Here is a 19,090-nt window from a genome sequence, read left to right as displayed (position 1 = left end):
ACTTTAAAGAGCCTCTCTCTTGGTTATTTGAAGCTTACCTCTGATAAGATTATATTGAAAGGCTTCAATGACTAAGGCCAGCAGGCTCTATGGTCAATCACCCTGCCTTTGAAGTTTGGAGGTTTCCTAACTAAGGAAAATTTTCATGTGATTGAAGCGGATACCTCATACAAGGCTTTCTTAGGAAGGCATTGAAATCATGAATATGGAGTGGTGCCTTTTACCTTGCACCAATGCATGAAATATATGAGGAATGATGGTGAGTATTCCATTACTAAGGATACTCGACCTTTTTTAGTGCATGAGGTCTTTATTTATGATGATGCTGAGCATTGCACACTTCAAAAGACTTATAGATCTCATCCTACCCAATCAAAAGTAATACCTACTAGGTCATATGAAACCACTTGCACAGGGTCCTATATAACCACTAGTATAGGTTCCATCACATATTGGTATTTAGGCAGGTATCTCTGTTGTAGATCCTATGGGATCTTCCATTCAGTTTGTAGTTGGGCATAATTTTTCCCCTAGTATTGGTAGGGGATGATGAGGTAGAGGTAGAGATAGAGAGTTGGCTCGCTCCACAAGAAACTTTGACACTCGAATTCCTCCTTCATTACATCTTTACACATCTCTTTGACTATCAAGTCTAACTCTTTGGATGATGAGATGATTGATGTTCCTCATCATTCAATTCTCTCACTAGCCCTAAATTCCTCTAATTAATCCTCTTTCTCCACCTTTTATATGTATTGTATACTTGAGGGTTACTTAGTTATAAATAGTAGCTCAGATGAGGAAGTAAGCTTTTAATATCAAACTACTAGCAAACAATCTTTTTCCCATCATATGTGTGGAATAAGAGTTGAGTAGTCTCTTTGAAGAGATTCTATTACTCCTTCCCTTAGCGTTGGTGGTTCACCTGCACAGCATAAATTCATTATGCCATAATGATCTTGTGAGTATGCCTCTTTATCCTATAGCATATGTGCCCCATTGGGTCCAGAGAGTTAGGGTCCTGCATATACCATTATAAATAGTGAGGTCACCCATGTCCCTCATTACCTTTTCTCTTTTGTGGAAGGCTGTGTTGAGCGGGGTGTCATTCCTTTTACTTGGTCCGATGAATGAGCTCTACAATAAGCCCGTATTTAGCAAATCGATTTGCCTCAAACCTAGAAAGGCTTTGATTATATTGAGAAAGATCAGTTTAGTTATGCTAACGTTCATGTTGTGTCTCACTCATATCTGATTATTTCCCTTGATAATGATGAAGACTCGAGTGCTGTTGAGTATATGGTCCTTGATGCTCCACATGAGTTCAAAGATGGCACCACTTCTACCATGGATGAATTATATAAGGTTAACTTGGGCACTAAATTAGATAATAGGCCTATTTTTCATAGTTCCTTATTATCTGACTCAGAGGCTAAAGAGTACATCAAATTACTATTAGAATTTAAAGATTGCTTTGACTGGAATTACATTGAGATGCCTAGTCTAAACCTAGAAGTAGCAGTCCACAAGTTTGGTATTAAGCCCGAAGCAGTCCCTATTAAATAATCACCTAATAGAATGAGGTTAGAGATTGAACAACAGGTGATCCTTGAAATTAAGAAGCTTATAGAATCTATATTCATTTATGAAGATAAGTATCTTACTTGGCTTGTAAATGTTGTTCTAGTCCGGATGAAGAGAGGACAGATTTCTGTCTATATTAACTTCAGTGATTTTAATAAGGTATGCCCTAAAGAAGATTTCCCTCTTCCTATCCTCAACATTATGGTGTATATTGCTTCATTCCATAGCATATTCTCCTTCATGGATAGTTCATTTGGTTACAATCAAATAAAGATAGCCCCTAAAGATGAGAAGTTCACTACATTTCATACACCTATAGGTGTGTTTTATTACAAGGTGATGCCCTTCAATCTCAAGAATGCCAAGGCTACCTATCAGCATGCCATCATAGTTATCTTCGATGGATGACACATGAGCAGGTTGAGTGCTATATGGATGATCTTGTGGTTAAAAGTAAGATCCATGGAGATTACCTTAGAGATTTGCAAATCATTTTTGTTCTCCTACACAAGTATGAGTTAAAGATGAACCCTTTGAAATGCATAATTGGTGTTAGTGAAGGAAAGTTTTTGGGGATTATAGTTAACTACTGTAGCATTGAGATTGATCCTTCCATGATCAGTGCTATAATGGACTTAAAACTTCCTAAGAGTCTTACCCAATTGAGATCTTTATAAGGTAAACTTGCTTTCTTTTGTAGATTCATCTCCATTCTTTGTGGTAGATGTCATCCCTTTACTTTCCTCATAAAGAAGGATGCTCGTTTTTATTGTAATAAACATTATTAGGAGGCCTTTGAGAGTATAAAGCGCTATCTGATGAACCCCCATTTTTTAGTTGCACCCATCCCATTAAGGCCATTAATTCTCTACACATCGGCCTTATATGAATCCTTAGGTGCACTTTTGGCTCAAGAGAATGAAGAAGGAAAGGAAAAAAGCTTTATACTACTTGAGCAGAAGGTTGATACCTGCAGAGCTAAAATACCCAGCAATGGAAAAGAAGTGTTTGACTTTAATCTTTACAGTGTAGAAGCTTAGACATTTCATACTTTCACACAAGGTTAACATAATTTCACAAGCTAACCCCTTGCAGTATTTGATGACCTGTCTGACCCTCTTAGGTTGTTTAGCATGTTGGCCTATAATCCTATTACAATTTGATATTACTTTTATTCCTAGGTAGGCCGTCAAAGGATAGGATTTAGCTGACTTTCTTGCTCAATTATGATTTACTTGATGAACTACTTGGGAGTACTATTTTAACAGTGCATCCTTCATTAAATCCTTATATCTAAATGAAACTCCCATAGTTAGGATAGGTTTCGGCCTTCTTTTTGTATCCCCTAAAGGCTATACTCTTAGATACTCCTATAATCTTTCCAAACCTCATACTAATAATGAAGCTGAGTACAAAGCACTGATCTTGGGACTTGAGTTAGTCATTCATATAAAGATTATGTGGGTGAAGATCTTTGGAGACTCCTAACTAATCATTAATCAAGTAGTCATAGTTTTCAAAGTGCTTAAGCTAGAGCTCTTGTCCTATCACAGCAAGGCAATGGAGCTCTTATGTTTAATTTCTGAAGTGACTTTGGCTAAAATCCCTCGATCTATAAATGGTAAAGTAGACATATTAGCTAAACTAGCTAAATAGTTGGCTTACCCATCTGGAAACCACGTGTCTAATGTTGTCGAGCATTATTAAGCCATGTGTCCAACATACTTATCTTCTTATGATAAGACCCTTGCAGTCTTTACTATTGAGGATGATTCAAAATAGAGAGCCCCTTTTATTGAGTATTTGGAATATGGTTAGCTCCCTGATGATCAATCTCTTATTGCTATAATTACAAAGGGAGCATTATCATTTGTTTATGTAAATGTCACCTTGTATTGATGCTCTTTTGACCAAATGTGATTACGTTCCCTTAACAATGGGGAGGATCATAAGGTCATCGGTAAGATACATGAGGGGCTTTATGGTGCTCTTTAGTATGAACTAAAGCTGAAGGGCATAATTTAACACCTAGGTTATTATTGGTCGACCATAATCTGTGACTATATGGAGCATGCTAGAAAGTGCCACCAGTGCTAGATTCATGGCATAGTGATTCACCAACCTCCTAATCTGGTACACCCTACTATTTCATCTTTGCCATATGAAGGTTGGGGCATGGATGTAGTGGGTCCTATTAGTCCTCCTTCCTCTAAGGGTCATCGATTTATTTTGGCTGCCATTGATTACTTATTTAAGTGGGTAGAAGCTATCCCACTTAAGAAACTCAAATTAGAGGACGTGATGCATTTCTTTCATGATTACATTGTTTACTGCACTGATATTCTGTGCTGTTTAATTTAGAAAAACCAAGATTGCTAGATTTCCCGCTGCTATAATATCAATTGGTGATACTCTTTGATTTACTACCCTAAATCCAATGGCTTTAAGGAGGCATTTAATAAAACTCTTGTATAACTAATAAGAAACATTCTCGTGGTAAATAAGTGAGAGTGGTATGATAAGTTATCTGAGACATTATGAGCCTATAGGACTACATAACATACTCCTACTCAATCTTCCCATATACTTTAGCATGCGGGGTTGAAGCTATCCACCAAGTTAAGGTTGAGCTCCCCTCGTTATTTGTGACAGATAGCCACAATCTTTCTCATGAGGATGATGCCTGAATGTGGTTGGAAAAAATTGATGGTTTATAAGAGCTTCATCTTCAAGCTCATCAAAACATCAAGCTATATTAGTCCAGCATGGTATAGTCACATGATTGCCTTATTCAATCCCATACTTTCTAGGTTGGCGACTTAGTTCTTATTTTATGTAGGCCTAACATTTTGTGTTGTCGCGAAAGTGATAAGTTTGAGCCTATTTGGCTAGGCCCCTTCAGCATAGTGTAAGTCTATGAAGGTGGTAGATACAAACTTGTTGATGCAAATGGTGTTCACTCTATGCCTATTATTAATTGGCAGTACCTAAAAAAGCACTATGCTTAAGTTTAATATGTTACATGGGAGCTTCCCTATCACTTATAAATATTCCTCTATATAGGTTCCACCTGAAGGGATTCCTCTTACTTTTCGGTAGTCTGTGTGGCCAAGATGATTTGTCCTCTACCATATAATATTCATTACGAAGAGTATAAGGCTATCCTTAAAGATGATATGTTAATACGCCATAGGGATATTTGTGCATATGTCTATGCACACCAATCACATTGGTGTTAGTGCATAAAATCATCAATTTATTTCACCCTTGCTAGGGTTTTATTCTTCCTAGTTTCACTTGTCACCCCATATTTATTCTTGGTTATCAAAATTAATATGTATTACTTTCTTGTATTTCTCTTGTTTCTCTAGTGTAAACCATATGATTTGTTTATATTTTGCCTAGCTCGGTATAACTTATAGGATTCATATACCTTTATATTCAAGCTTTATAGTTTTCTAGATTTAAAATGTTAATGTTGATCCTATACTAATATGGATTTCATTCATACATCAATTTTTTTGTAACTGTGCTCCCCAGTTCATTCACATGAGTTGAATGTGGCATGGATTATCAAAGTCAATATGTCACTTCTTTATAGGTCTTGTAAAATCTTTGTCCCCCCTAGTTTTATTCATGTTGTGAATATGTCCTTGGTTATCAAAGCCACCCATATCTCCCTCTCTTTGTATTATGGTCATTAGAGAATATTTCATACTAGGAATAACTCATGGATATGGTAAACGTTCCCTTTGCCATTTGTTGACCACGATAGTATGGGATGTACCCAATCTATGACTGTGATATATATATATATATATTATAGATAGGGAAGCTCTCGGTAGAGTAAATTCAGTTACCCTTGTCATAAGTGGAACCTGGCTTTACTCTCCAAGAGCTCAAGTTCCCCCAAAATGTCTCTTTCCCTCTACTTCGAAGCATCTCAGTGATTACTTTAGGGATGACCCTACACTTATTTTTTTAGTATTCTTTGTGATTGTCATTACCTTCACTGGTGATTTGGTACATTGTGTTCTTGATGTTAACATCACTTCTTCATGGCTTGGATTTTTCTAAGGAAAGATCAACCCCCTTTCTACACTATTTTTAAAACCTACTCTCCCATTTATACCCTACTCTTAGTTGCCAGAGTAGTTTGATGGATGTGTTGGTGTTGCTTTCGCTTACCACAGGGTCCCACCAGTTGGTGTGGGCATTACCATTATGAACTTCTATTAAATGTTGATCCAATTCATAGTTATTAGCCTTGGTGGCAAGTGTATCCCCTTGCTACTTTAATTTGTTTCCCTAGTTGTGATGTAGTACATCATGTCTTAGATGTTTTTATCTTTTCTTTGAGAGTTTTTTTTTTAATTAGAAGATCAGCTCCCTAGCATCTCATGGCAACCTACTCTCCCAGTCATACCATACTTTTAGCTGCAAGAGTAGTTTTATGGATGCGTTGGCATTACTTTTACCTCTCACAGGGTCCCACTAGTTGGTGTGGGAGCTACCACTATGTTATTTTAATGAGTGTTAATCTTATTCAAAGTTATTATCGTGGGTGGAGAGGGTGTCCCCTCGAAACCTCAATTTGTCTCCCCATTTGTGATATAGTACATCATGTCTTAGATGTTACCATCATCTCTTTGTGAGATTTGATTTTCTAGCATAAAATCATCTCCCTGGTCTCTTTATCCGCATACTTCCCCATTGGGACCCAATTATTCGCTACTAGAGAGGTTCCTGGGATGTGTTGATGTTACTCTCACTTTTTATAGAGTCTCTGTCAGTTAGTATTGGTGCACCACTATAATTCCTTAATGGTTATTTCTCCTCAAAATAGTTTTATTCTTTATAGCGAGTGTGTCCCCTCGCTACTTCAGTTGTTACTCAATTGTGATGAGATCACCCCTCTCACACTCTGTTGATGGCGTATCTCTTTCTATTATCGATCAAGACATCAGTTTGATGCCTCTGCTTCATATGAATTTAGTTTTGCCTAAGAAATTCCACTGGAAATTGGATACTCATAGCCACGACGACTTGTCCTCTACCACGAGGTAACTAAAATATTGACTTAGGATTTCTTAGATAACTATTTCCTTAGAATTCTCCCATCTACTTTTTTGTTTCCCTAATATCCCTACACAGATGTGTGTCAAGTTGTTATTAAGGTGAATTTCTCTTTTATTCTACTATTTTGATATGGTGAGGCAGAAATTAAATATTTTTGCTCCTTACTCACTAATTCAATATAGTCAGTTGACTTATGAGTCGTTCACATTTGCGGTTTTGATATGGTTAGGAAAATATTGAAATTTTCTTGGTTGGGAGCCTGATAGAGTGTCTGGGAGGCATACTTCACCACCTCTTCATTCCTCCTATTTTATACCTTGGGTTAGGGGGGTTCTTGATCTATCTTTCACTCCTTATTTCACTATTTTGATGTGACCAGGTGAACATCGAGTGCTCTATATTCACTATTTTGATATGGTCAGGTGAATGTCAAACTCTTTTCATGATTATCTTTCTATTTTGATATGGTGAGATGGACATCAGATTTTTTGACTTCTTTATTTATTATTTCAATATGGTCAGGCAAGTATTGAGCCTACTTCATTCACTATTTTGATATTGTCAGGTGAATGTGGGATCCTTCCACCTATTCTGTTATTTTGATATGGTCTTGTATGTAGTTGGTTCACTTTCTTTGTTTTCTCTTTATTTACTATTTTGATATGGTCAAGTGAATATTGAGTTATCCCCATCCACTATTTCGACTTTGTTAGTGAATGTGGGATCCCTCCACCTTCTATTCAATTTTTTCGATATGATCAGGTAGGTTATTGGTTTGCTTTTCCATTTTGCTCTTTGTTTCTATGCTTCAATATAGTCAAGTGAACATTGAGTTGTCTACATTCACTACTTTGTTTTGGTCATGTGAATGTGTGCCCTTTTGTCTTTGTTTCCCCCTCTATCCTGCTCTTACAAAAGAGTAAGGAAGACAGATGAGCTCCCTATGTTCTTTCTTTAGTGATCTTACATGTGTTCCTTATTTTACTTCTCTTATCACATTTAGTCAATACAAACATGCACGGCTCCCTAATTATTCACCGCCCCTATTTGGGGTTCATTTGTTGACCTTGCTTTTTATTAAACTTTAGGTTAATGAGGGTTGACTTTGTTAAATTTACCAAGTCAGATGCTAAGACCACTTCTATTGGGTTCAGTGAGTCAAACCAAGTATATTGATCCCATACCCAAGTTCTGGGTCAACCTGGTCGACCAGGTCAACCTAGGTTGACCAAACTAGCCTAAATCACTCTTATTTGGGTTTTGATCAATTTCAAAGCCTCCCTTATTCACTCCCTAACCTATTTGGGTTTGATTGACCGTATTGACTAGTTCGTCTCATGTCTTGGTTAAGCCTAATTTGGTCAAATTTGACATATTTAAGTCAAATTCAGTCCCCTTTTTGCATTTAAACCATTCCAAATCCCCCTTTACCTAAACCTTTACCAAGGAGGCTTGATTACCTCCTAATTAACCCTAAAAATGATCTTGGCCGTCCATCATAGGACTAGGGCTATAAATAGAGTTTTTTGGGTTTCTATAGAAGGATCTTGCTTTTTCATTTTCCCTAAGCTCTCCAAGCTAGAGATCTCTCTTATGAGAGCTCCCCTAGTCTCACTCCCCCTCTCCCAACTCAAATCCACCGTCGAGACCCCACCAGCAGTGAGCTTCCAGCAACTCGAAGCACTAATTCTTCCAATCAAGTTTGTCATTGATCCATATCATTTTAAAGAATAATTCCTTCTACAAATAGGAGCATGGACAATCTACAAGTGAAATAAGCCGAAGATCTTCTGAATCCATCCATTGGATTAAGTAAAAACCTAAACCCTGACTAAAGCACTTAGAGTTAAATAACTTTTCACACTGTGCATTTTAGACCATGATTTTTGTCCCCCATGAATGCTCTCTCTTGTAGATGCTAAGTTTAAAATTTAGTTTGATTTGATTCAACCTATTGAGAGAATGAGGTGAAATATCATCTTAGGGATCGGGTTATATTTTCCATCTACTTGGGAGAGATCAGGACCACTGATCTAGTAATCAACGGACATGATCTTACTATTTTATGGTTTAGATTTACTGTGGAACTCGATCTAACGGCTCTGTGCTCAGTTATGCTCGATCTTAGCCAACAATTTATTTTAGCGAAGGATCAGAAGGAAGCAGGGAGTTGATGTATTCTTTTATTTCTATTATTTCTACTATTCGTGCTAAGGTTATGGGTTGGAAAAATGCTAATTCTATGCAGGCTATGTTTCTTACTCATTTCAAAGTGTGATTCTGGACTTTAGGGGCTGTTGTATTCTCAGGTTTTTTTTTTGTTGAATGTTGAGAATTCTCCCCCAACGGGCAATGATGAATGGCTCCAATACTTCTTTTAGCTCTCCCCTTAGATGGTCTCACTATTGCTTGTGCCAGTTTTTCCATGACATCTTTTCAGATACTACTTGATTTGGGTCGTAGCCTTTAATGGCAACCAGGGGAGTCCCTTTCTCACTTTAATTACTGAACCGTGCATTATCTCACTTGCTATATGGGTTTCTACCTGAGTTTGTTGGTGTCTAATCTCGTGAGTCTGTTTAGTCCATTGTATTTTTTGACTTTTTGCTTATGCTGCTTTTCCCATCCCTTTGAGCGCTCTGCAAATGTAATTTTTTGGTTTTAGAACTGTTTTTTGTTCTTCTTGTAATTTATTTCTCTTTAATACATGGTCTTAGCCCCAAATTTACCTAAAAAAATATTTAATTTTAAATTTAGTTTAATATAAAAGGAGTTTATTTATTTTAAGTAATTTCTTAATTTAATTAATTAAATCCTAAATACCTAATTATTTTTAATTAAATTGAAATTTAAATATATTCTTAAATTTTATAAAAAAGTATAACATGGATTGAGCATGTGAATAAAATTCTTGGGGAAGGATTATGTTAATTATAATTTAATTCTTTGCATGTCTAGGATGTACGAACACTTACCTTAAGCCCTCCTAGTTTTAAGGACATTGTTTGTGATTGTGTGTTGCATTTTACTTATGTTACCTAAGGGTTAGTCGTTGACACCTTATTTGAACCAGTTCAACCTAATAACACCTTATGGACAATAATTAATGACATGTCTAGAGATCATAGAGAAATTGTAGGGACTAGGATACACCTCTGAATAACATGAAGCTTGAATAATTTAAACTTAGTGACATTTTAAACCACATAGAATTTTCTATAAAATTTTAGGATCCTTTAAGCCACTTAATTAACAATTCCTAATTTAACCATTTAATTAAACTATGATAACTTTAAAAAATTCTAATATATTCATCTTAAATCTAAAAAATGTCAATATTACATCATACTCTTCAAAATTGAATTCTTAATCTAGGAAAATTAAAAGCCCTCTAATTGGACCATTCTTTGAACATTAATTTAATTAAATTAAATAATAAAAAATTATTACAAAATTCTAAAATTTTCCCAAACACTTGGAAATTCTTCCTTGGGTCATTCCTGACCTTTAGAGGAAATTCCAAGAGGTTTGTGGTTGATTTGAATCAAAATCCTTAAACTATCGTTAATTAAGAAATTTTAATAATTCATTAAATATCCAAATTTTAAAAATTCATAACTAATTCAAGAAAAATCCAGATTGAGTAAACTAAAAAGCATTCAACTCAATAAAAATATGAGCATTTCAAAAATTACCTAAATTAAAAAGTCAACTCTTCGATCCAGAGTAGTTTGATAACTAGGCCTTAAACGTCTAAAAATCATAACTTTGTGTAGAAAACTTTAAATATAACAAAATCAAATTTTAATTACTCCCCATAAGGTCTAATATTTATTAGAATTAGTAGAACCCCAAAGCTTGTCCTTTTTCAAAAAGTTACCTTTTGACCCCCTTGACCGACTGGATAGGATAAACTCATGCCATCTAAAATCCGCTAAATCAACTTATATTTCAGAGAACACTACTCTAAGCATTTAAATTGGCCAACCAATTAAATTAAATAAAATTGAGCTCAATATACAAATATTTATAATTTAATTAAAAATACCCTTTGACCTCCAAAAAAATTAAATCACAAACAACTTGAACTAATTACCCAACATAGGACATATCTAAGACCACACAGCCTACTATACACACATAGAATTATTTGTTAGGACATGACCTCTAGCTCTAGTTTAGGTTGGTGTTTCCTTTCTATTTCTATGATGTGACAATTTATATGTGTCACGTGTGCTGGTTGTTTTGATTTCTTATGATGATTACTATGATAATGATTTTTATTATTATACTTTCTTTATAATGTGATGTGTAATGAATTACCCATAGGTTAGGAGTGATCTTTATGATGTGATGTGTAGATGGTCATGCTCATGTAGCACTAATAAAGGGTGCCAAAATAAAAAATCATATATATAATTATTATAGGTGCTTCAACTGCTTAGCCCCCAAATAAATAAAAGCATGACTAAGTGTGGCTCATATGAGTACCTTTAATTCTGTATATAACTGCTTGGGATATTTTTTTTTAACTACTTAGGATAATCTTGCAGGAGAGTCTAGATTTATATTTTTATGATGTAATTTTATTTGATGTATAGAGTTGCGAAATTTTATAAAAATAGGGCAATTTAAATGCAAAGGATCCAACGAGAAAAGAAAACCCCTTGCGGGGAATTTCTTTCATTTAAATATCCTTATGGAGGATTAACTATAAGAAGTATGAAGGAAGATGACCCATAGAATGACTAGAATTAGAAGAGCAAGTTGAAATGTCTTATTTTTTAAATACTTACATCATTCTATAGAAATAGAATCTATGATATTGTCGGTGGGGCCTGACCACCTTTACTTTTTTTACAAATCTTAGGTTATATATTATATGACACATGCCAAGGACTTTTGAACTTTTTCATACTCTGCTTTTTATTTTATTAATGTCTTTACTTTATTTGTGTAGTAGAAATTGCTATTTTTTAAAGGTTTCTTTCTTGCATGTGTATGCAACTGATCTTGCTATGCTCTTTAGGGATAAAAACTTTTCTACTCATAATTAAAATTCAAAACTTTAAGAAATAAATAACATATAACATAGAAAGATAACAACCTAGGGAATAAGTTAGGAGGACATCCGGGGTTGTATGCATATTAACGTATTCCTCTCTCTCCTTGTTAATACACATCCCCATCTATAGGTAGAGTTCAGATAATCTTACCTATGAGGATGAGGTGCTGAACTTGGTGAAGTCAAGTCTTCTGAAAAATTTTTTTATAAGCCTTTTTAAAATTTTATGCATTTCTTATTTTGAGATTTAACTAGCATGTATTACATTAGAAACTAATTAAAAATAAAAATTTAATTTCATTAGTCCTAGAAATATACCACCCTTCATAAGTGCAAGGCCACATAGGAACCTCTCTAGATGTCAACCTTAATTTCTAAAAAACTCAGCCACCTACCCATCTTTCATAAAGACCAGGAGGTTAGTTGGCTTTCCTTTTCAGGTAGGATATAAGTCCAAGGTACATTAGCTAGGATACGAGAGTTAATGTTATGTGCAAAACACTAAACCCACTATAGATTAAAGTTTCAAGGCTACTACTATCATCATTCTGAAGTATGCCTCATCGACCGATAAGTCATCTATCCTTCGGAGGCTATAAATCTCACCTATCTGCATCACATGGATGAGGCCACCTCTATCTTTCTCTTTAGCATGCTCTAATTGAAATATTATCTTTTATCCAATTTATTTTCACTACCTTAGTCCTTCTGAATGATGATGTGAGTCGTGCATGTTGTCTAAGCCAAGTTGAACCTTTCATTCTCTTTGAATAGGAAGTTCTTAAACTCCTCCCTATATACCAATCCCACCGGAGAGAATAATGTATTATCCTTAATCAAGAATCTTCTTGGGCCTCAGGTTATGATGTAATAAACCACAAGGGCTTGCACTTAAGGGAAACTAAATCCCACATCCAATAAACCCCACTCAAGCTGATGTATAGGGCGGGGGGAATCTCATAACCTTGATCAGGTTATACATATTATTATCCCTCAAGGTGTATAGAAAAAAGTCACTATCCTCAATGGTTAATCGTATGTATGATCTCATCTACCCTCCCATTAGCGCGCTTACGAAGAGTACGAGGGTCTACGATAATTTTGTCCTATGGGATAGTGCGATCGTACCATTTACATTTTACTACCTGCCAAATGATGTCCTTTTAGAGGCCCATATTCTCTAACATATAAATTAGGTGCCCATTAAAGAAGATGCATTAGGCAATAAAAAATTTAGAAAGCTCTTCCCAAGAAAATATGGCTATAGTAAAGCTTATTTGAATGTTGTATAGCAACATATCATTAATCCATCATATTGATTGAAAATGTACCAAAAAGTTTAGGTTTTATAAAAAACTTGTAAATCATGTCCAAGGTAGGTCGTTGCAACATAAAATTTCTTATAAGTGTAAAAGGGAAAAGGAGCAGCAAGGTTAGCAATAAAATTGTCCTCAATGAACAAAGCTGGTAAACCCTTAAAAAAAACTATGAAAAAAAAAACAATTTTACAAGTAGAAGATGAAGCACCACCCTCAAGAACCTCCTTAAAAGAGCAAGATTTACCTTCCCTATTCGTAGTGAACCATGGGTTAGATGAAGATGGAGTCATCATCACCCTAAAACTATAGAAAATGTAAAATGAAGTAACAATTATTGTTTGAATAAAATTGAATACCCTAAATTTCTTCTTAACTCCCCTTGAATGAATAAATATTTTTATATAATGGAATTCTTTTAAGAACAAATAATTTTTTTTTAAAATGTTTTAATATATATATATAAGTGAGAAAGCATACAAAAGCATGACAAAGCACAAAAGCAAAACACAAAACAATAAACATAAAAATAAAAATAACACTAACACACTAAACAATCAAACTCAAATAATATTTCTCACCCTTTTGACAAGAAGAAAAAGAAGGAAGAAGGGAAAGTTGAAATGAAAGAAGTCATATGAGAAACTTTAATAATTGATCTTAAAAGAGATTGAACTATAATTCCAATAATAAGATTAAAGTCTATTAGATAAAAATAAAGATTCAAAACATTTAAATTAAAGTATACCATTGACAAAAAAAAATTAATCAAGGTCATGAAACATTCTAGACAATTAGATAAGAAGAATTATTGTAAAAGTGACGAAATAAAGATTAGTTAAATGAAATTTTCAATATAAAACATAATTGAAGATTAGATTGATTTGAATTTGAAGATTAAATGATAGAGGAAAGAACATATTTAATTGGCGACATTGCACATCTTTTTCAAATATTTGTGGCACACTTTGTGCACCTTTTTGTATTTGGGCTAATTTTGTGTCTCTTTTTAATTTATGAACAATTGCGCCTTCTTTCAAATTTTGCACATTTGTACATTTCTTTTTGATACACCCCTTTTTTTAATTGATCTTTCTTAAATTAATAATCTAAAAAATCAAATTTCTCTAATTATAAAGATAATTATATTGAACAGAGAAATAAAAAATAATAAGATATCAAAATTTCAATAATAATATTTAAATTATGTTTGCCTAAAAAGAACATGAGATTGATAGCCTTAACTTGATCGAGTTATAAGTTAACTGAAATTTTTGAAAAAATTAGATTTCATAATGAAATTAATTTTGTAGTGTTGGTTAATTTATATCACTCTTTAGATCAATTAACATAGTAATATCATATAGGCACGCTATATTTCAAACAACGAACAAAGCAACTAATCAAAATAAGTCATTTTTTATTGATATCAATTTAAAGATGAAATATATTAAAGCACAATTAATATCAAATCATAACACAAAGACAACAAAGTATCAACACAAAAGGTAAATAAAGACAAGTACACAAAGCATCGAAAACATGACTAAGTTCAACACATCTCAAAGAACTAGCAAAGGCAACACACAAGAAGAACATCTAGAACTCTGAAGGGCCTTGGTATGGAGGAGGAGGCTGATTAAAGATAGAAAAATATCTATTCATCATAGCTACATTACTATTAAAGGATTTGAACTGTCCTCAAATCCAACCCATGTCTTGTTGGTACTACGCATCCTGTTGATTTAAGTGAGTCTGAATTTGATAAAAACATTGATTAAAATGACTCTCCAACTGGTCAAAGTCCTAGACCATCTCCTAAAAGTCGGGTCCATTAGCAGGTGCAGGTGCTCCCCCTTCTTCTTCAGTATCCTTACTTGAATTGTCATTCTTCCCAAAAAGTGCTCAAAAAAACCATCGGTAAAGTAGATTGGCATTTCAAGTCGAGGCTCAGGATGAATAATGTTGTATTTCTTTCTAGAACATAGGTCACTAGATGTCCTAAAGTAATATTTTTATTCCTCCTATGAGAGACATGCCCAATTTCGGAATGGTTATGAATGTAATCAAGGATGAGTTGGGCTCATCTATAGGTTGTCTAGTCATGATTAGATAGTTAATAGTGGATATAAGAGGAGTAATGTTTATGCAATTACCAACCTTTGGAATGATTGAAGTTTTAAGGACATGCTGAACGATCATAGCATTTTTATGTAAGGTATAGACCCTAGGCAAGTGACCTACTTGAGAAACTCCTCTAAGAACTTTGTTTATTTCAGACTAGTCAAAATCAAATTTGGAGGTCATTATGTGTACTCTAATTCCTTGAGTTATTAAATGTAGAAAGGTTCCAAGATCTTCCCTTGTGAATTCTACCTGTTTCTTTAGGATATATAATCTTATCCTACTCTCATCCAAACTAAAAGTCATATTTTCTAGAAAACAGTGAAAGGTTTCTTTATGGTAGGCATGAATCAGAGTCAGAATGAAGGCAAATTGGGTGGTGACAAAAAGAGGCATTACTTGAAAGTGAATGTCTTCTTAGAAAATAGTCTAGATTGAGTGATTTTTGCATGGACAAACCTAAAGTAAGAATCCTCATTTTCATTTGACAGAAAGTTTTTGTCTACGCCACTTGAAGATGAACCCTTAGAGACTCTACTATGCTTGCTAGAACTGGTCATTGCTAAGATGAAAAGGATTGAAAGAGGCTATTGAAGTGAATGAAAATGAATTCTAACTCCCTCCTATTTAAAGAAAAATGATATTTCATACATAAAAAAATGAATTCGTACAATACAATAGTTTGTTCATATATGACAAAAATAATTTCATATGTATGAACAAATATATTCAAAACAAAATGACTTTCATAATCATGCAAGTTACGAAGCATCCTCTCGCACAGGCTTTTTGACCAGATAATCGTATAGACGAACAGGGGTTCATCCGGGATGAATGGTTATTTAAGATCATTTTAATGATGGTTAGGTTTGTCCCCCACATCGAAAGACACGTGGTTCATATGTATAAAATAAAGTTTCCTACATACGATCAATTATAATAACTAATTCTACCCATACAACCATCTACATGCATACAAACGAATGAATACAAATCATCCGAGATTATATAAATATCACACAGTATAATATGTATAAGAAAATGAAAATGTTATGTATTCAGTCCAAAACAACGGTCGACATGCTACATAATTTGTACGGGATGAAAATAATTTCATGCAGTATGAATAGAACAGTTAGAAAATTCAGCACGAATGATCAAAAATAGCAAATTTGATAAGTGGTGCAACACACAAAACATAAAACAAAATAAAAAATACATGCACAGAAACAAAAATAGAAAAAAATAGGAAAAACATACACATAGATAAATCATTGAAAACAAAACAGAAAATAAATAAAGAAAACATATCAAGTTTTCAGAAATTTTATTTAAGTATTAAGATCGATCACACCAAGACTTGTTCTTAATGTGTTAAAAGTATCAAAGGCTAGTGGTTTTATAAAAATATTTACAAGTTGATTTTCAGTAGAATATGATTCAATTAATTTCTCCTTTGGATACTTGATCCCTAATGAAATGATACCTTATGTCTATATGTTTGGTTTTAGAATGTTGAATAGGATTTTTTTGAAATACAAATGACAGTATTATCATAATAAATTTGAACTATGCCTATTGAAAATCCTAAATTAATCAACTATTGTTTAAACCAAAGAACTTGTTTTTTTTGAAAAAAGAGCTAATTACAAACTAAAGAAAAGGTGCACATTCCTTCTTCAACAAAGAACAAAGAGAAGGAGGAATGTTAGTGAAGGAAGAACTATCAAAGTAAAAGTTGTTATCAAAAGCTATAGTAACACACAAATCGGCTACCTTAGTACAATCTCTATGAACATGATGAAGAATTACCTTATTAAAATCGGCCAAGAAATGAAAGTTCTCCTCAATCCGATTGTAACCTTGCCAATTAGCCTTGTTCAAAGAATGTTGAATGAATTTGATAACATTGATGTTATCACCTTCAATTATTACTCCTTTAATTTCAAGCATCCACGGTTGAATAAGTTTTCTAAGAGTCAAAATAGCATTCATCTCAAGATGAGCAATATCCCAATGTGTTCTCTTTTCTCCAAAAGCAATCAACAATCTCCCTTTATAGTCTCTAAAGCAACCTCCAATTCCAGCACTATAAGAAGTAAGGAGAGATGCATCCACATTAATCTTAATCCAATCAGGCGGTGAAGGGTGCCCAGAAGTTTGAAACTCCCTAGGGAGGTTAGCACCCCAGCTATCAACGAAATGATTAGAGATTTTAACAGCAGAATATAATACATTAGAAGCTAAAGAAATCTTTGAAATTGCAGTTTTCCCATGTTTTATAGCATTTCTATTCCGCCAACTATGGTGCTCTGCATTGCAGTAAAGTCCAACTGTGTTTGGTGTAAAAGTAGAGAGAGTTTTCAGTTCAACAAAGCATTCATTTATGGATTCAAAGATTGGAATATAGAACCCCCAATTCTGGATCTGTCTAATGATATTCTGCAGTTCTTTGCATCGGACAACTATATAATCCAGATTTTCACACTCTAGATAGCCTCTAGCACACAAATCTTCATTTGTAAGTTTTCTATACTTCAAAAATTCATTGGTAGGGATTGCTTCTTTACTTACCCTCCACCAGAAAAGCTCAACACAAGCTGGCAGTTTTAATTTCCTCAACGAAGTGTAAAACCCCATGTCTCCTTCATCAATGTTGCTTTTGCTGTATACTTCATAAGCTCTGGCTGTGATGGTCTTTCCTGAAATAAAACATATTTCTTCCAAGTAATCCTCATTAGCATCCCTATCCATTGAGATCTGTAATACCAAAGTAATGATTTCTTCATTAAAAAAACATTGCAATTCCTCCAAATTCCAGAACCCATTCTCTGTAATAAAATAGCTAAGTTTAAGACCTTCCAAGCCAACACAGTTTTCTGTAATTGACCACTCATTTAATAGCTTATCTAACAGCCAAATGTCCTTAAGAACATCAATTCTCCTCCCATTAACCACTCTCCACCTCAAAAGAGTCTTTAAGTGTTTAGCTCCTTCATTCAAGATCTTCCAAGCAATTGATTTGCCATTAATACCATTACCTTGCCACCAACTATCACCATATTTTGCTGTCATAACCTAATGTAATAAAGAGTTCTAATTTTGTAACAGTCTCCAAGTCAATCTAGCTTTGAGAGGACCAGCTCTACTAACCGCCGAATGAAAGTTCAAACCTCCTTGAGCTTTTGGTTTACACAAAGTTTTCCAAGCAATGTAGTGCATACCCTTCTTTCCATCCCATTTATGCCAAATAAAATTCTTGCAACACCTATCAACCTCATGGAGTACCTTCTTTGGAACCAATGTGTGAGTAGAAATAAAGTTAGGTAGAGTTAATAGGGAAGTCTTAGCAAGAGTAATCTTCCCCGCCAAAGACAGACACTTACTTCCCCAAGTATTCAGTTTCTGCATAACCGAATCCAAAATAAACTTGAAATCAATTTTCACAGGTCTTCTCAACATCAGCTTTACCCCAAGATACTGAAGTTCTTCAACTATTTTAAACTTCAGAATTTTCTTCACATGTAACTTGTCCACTCTATTCATCTCCTTACTAAAAAATATTTGAGATTTGGCATTATTAACTCTTAAACAAGTCCACGAATAGAAATCCACAATAATTTTATTCAACTTGGTGGCAAGATGTTTTGAAGCTTGAGAGAAAAGCAAAACATAATCAACAAATAGCAAGTGACTGACTTTGTGAGCTCTTTGTGAAACCTGAATTCCCAAATCTTGACCTATTTGCGCCATTGCTAAAGAAAAAAGAGGAGAACAAATAATGTACAAATATGGCGATAGAGGGCACCCTTGCCTAAAGTCATTCTCTGCAATAATCCACTTGGAAGTTCTGCCATTTATGATAAAGGAAAATCTAGCATTCCTAACGCATTCCATAATAAGCATAGTCATCCTCCTTGGA

General features: G+C 34.2%; 1 protein-coding gene across 1 annotated transcript; it reads right to left on the bottom strand.

The window, feature by feature from the left end:
• Window positions 1–848: 848 nt before the first annotated feature.
• LOC114579440 lies at window positions 849–18,243 on the bottom strand. Its single transcript, XM_028693936.1, has 2 exons — window positions 17,091–18,243; window positions 849–925 (listed from the first exon to the last, which is right to left on the bottom strand). Exons 1-2 carry the CDS (start codon window positions 18,241–18,243, stop codon window positions 849–851), a joined length of 1,230 nt encoding a protein of 409 aa, XP_028549769.1.
• Between the last annotated feature and the right edge of the window lie 847 nt (window positions 18,244–19,090).

Source organism: Dendrobium catenatum, unplaced genomic scaffold, assembly GCF_001605985.2.
Source record: "Dendrobium catenatum unplaced genomic scaffold, ASM160598v2 fragScaff_scaffold_390, whole genome shotgun sequence".
Classification (NCBI taxonomy): domain Eukaryota; kingdom Viridiplantae; phylum Streptophyta; class Magnoliopsida; order Asparagales; family Orchidaceae; genus Dendrobium; species Dendrobium catenatum.
Note: the sequence above shows the minus strand (reverse complement) of the source record. Positions and strands in the feature narration are given on the sequence as shown.

Excerpts from the sequence above, each read along its gene's own strand:
- LOC114579440 (XM_028693936.1), bottom strand. The coding sequence starts at position 18,243 with ATGACAGCAAAATATGGTGATAGTTGGTGGCAAGGTAATGGTATTAAT. Across the intron at positions 926-17,090 it reads TAAAGGAGTAATAATTGAAG|GTGAACCACCAACGCTAAGG; the intron begins GTGATAACATCA and ends TATGCTGTGCAG.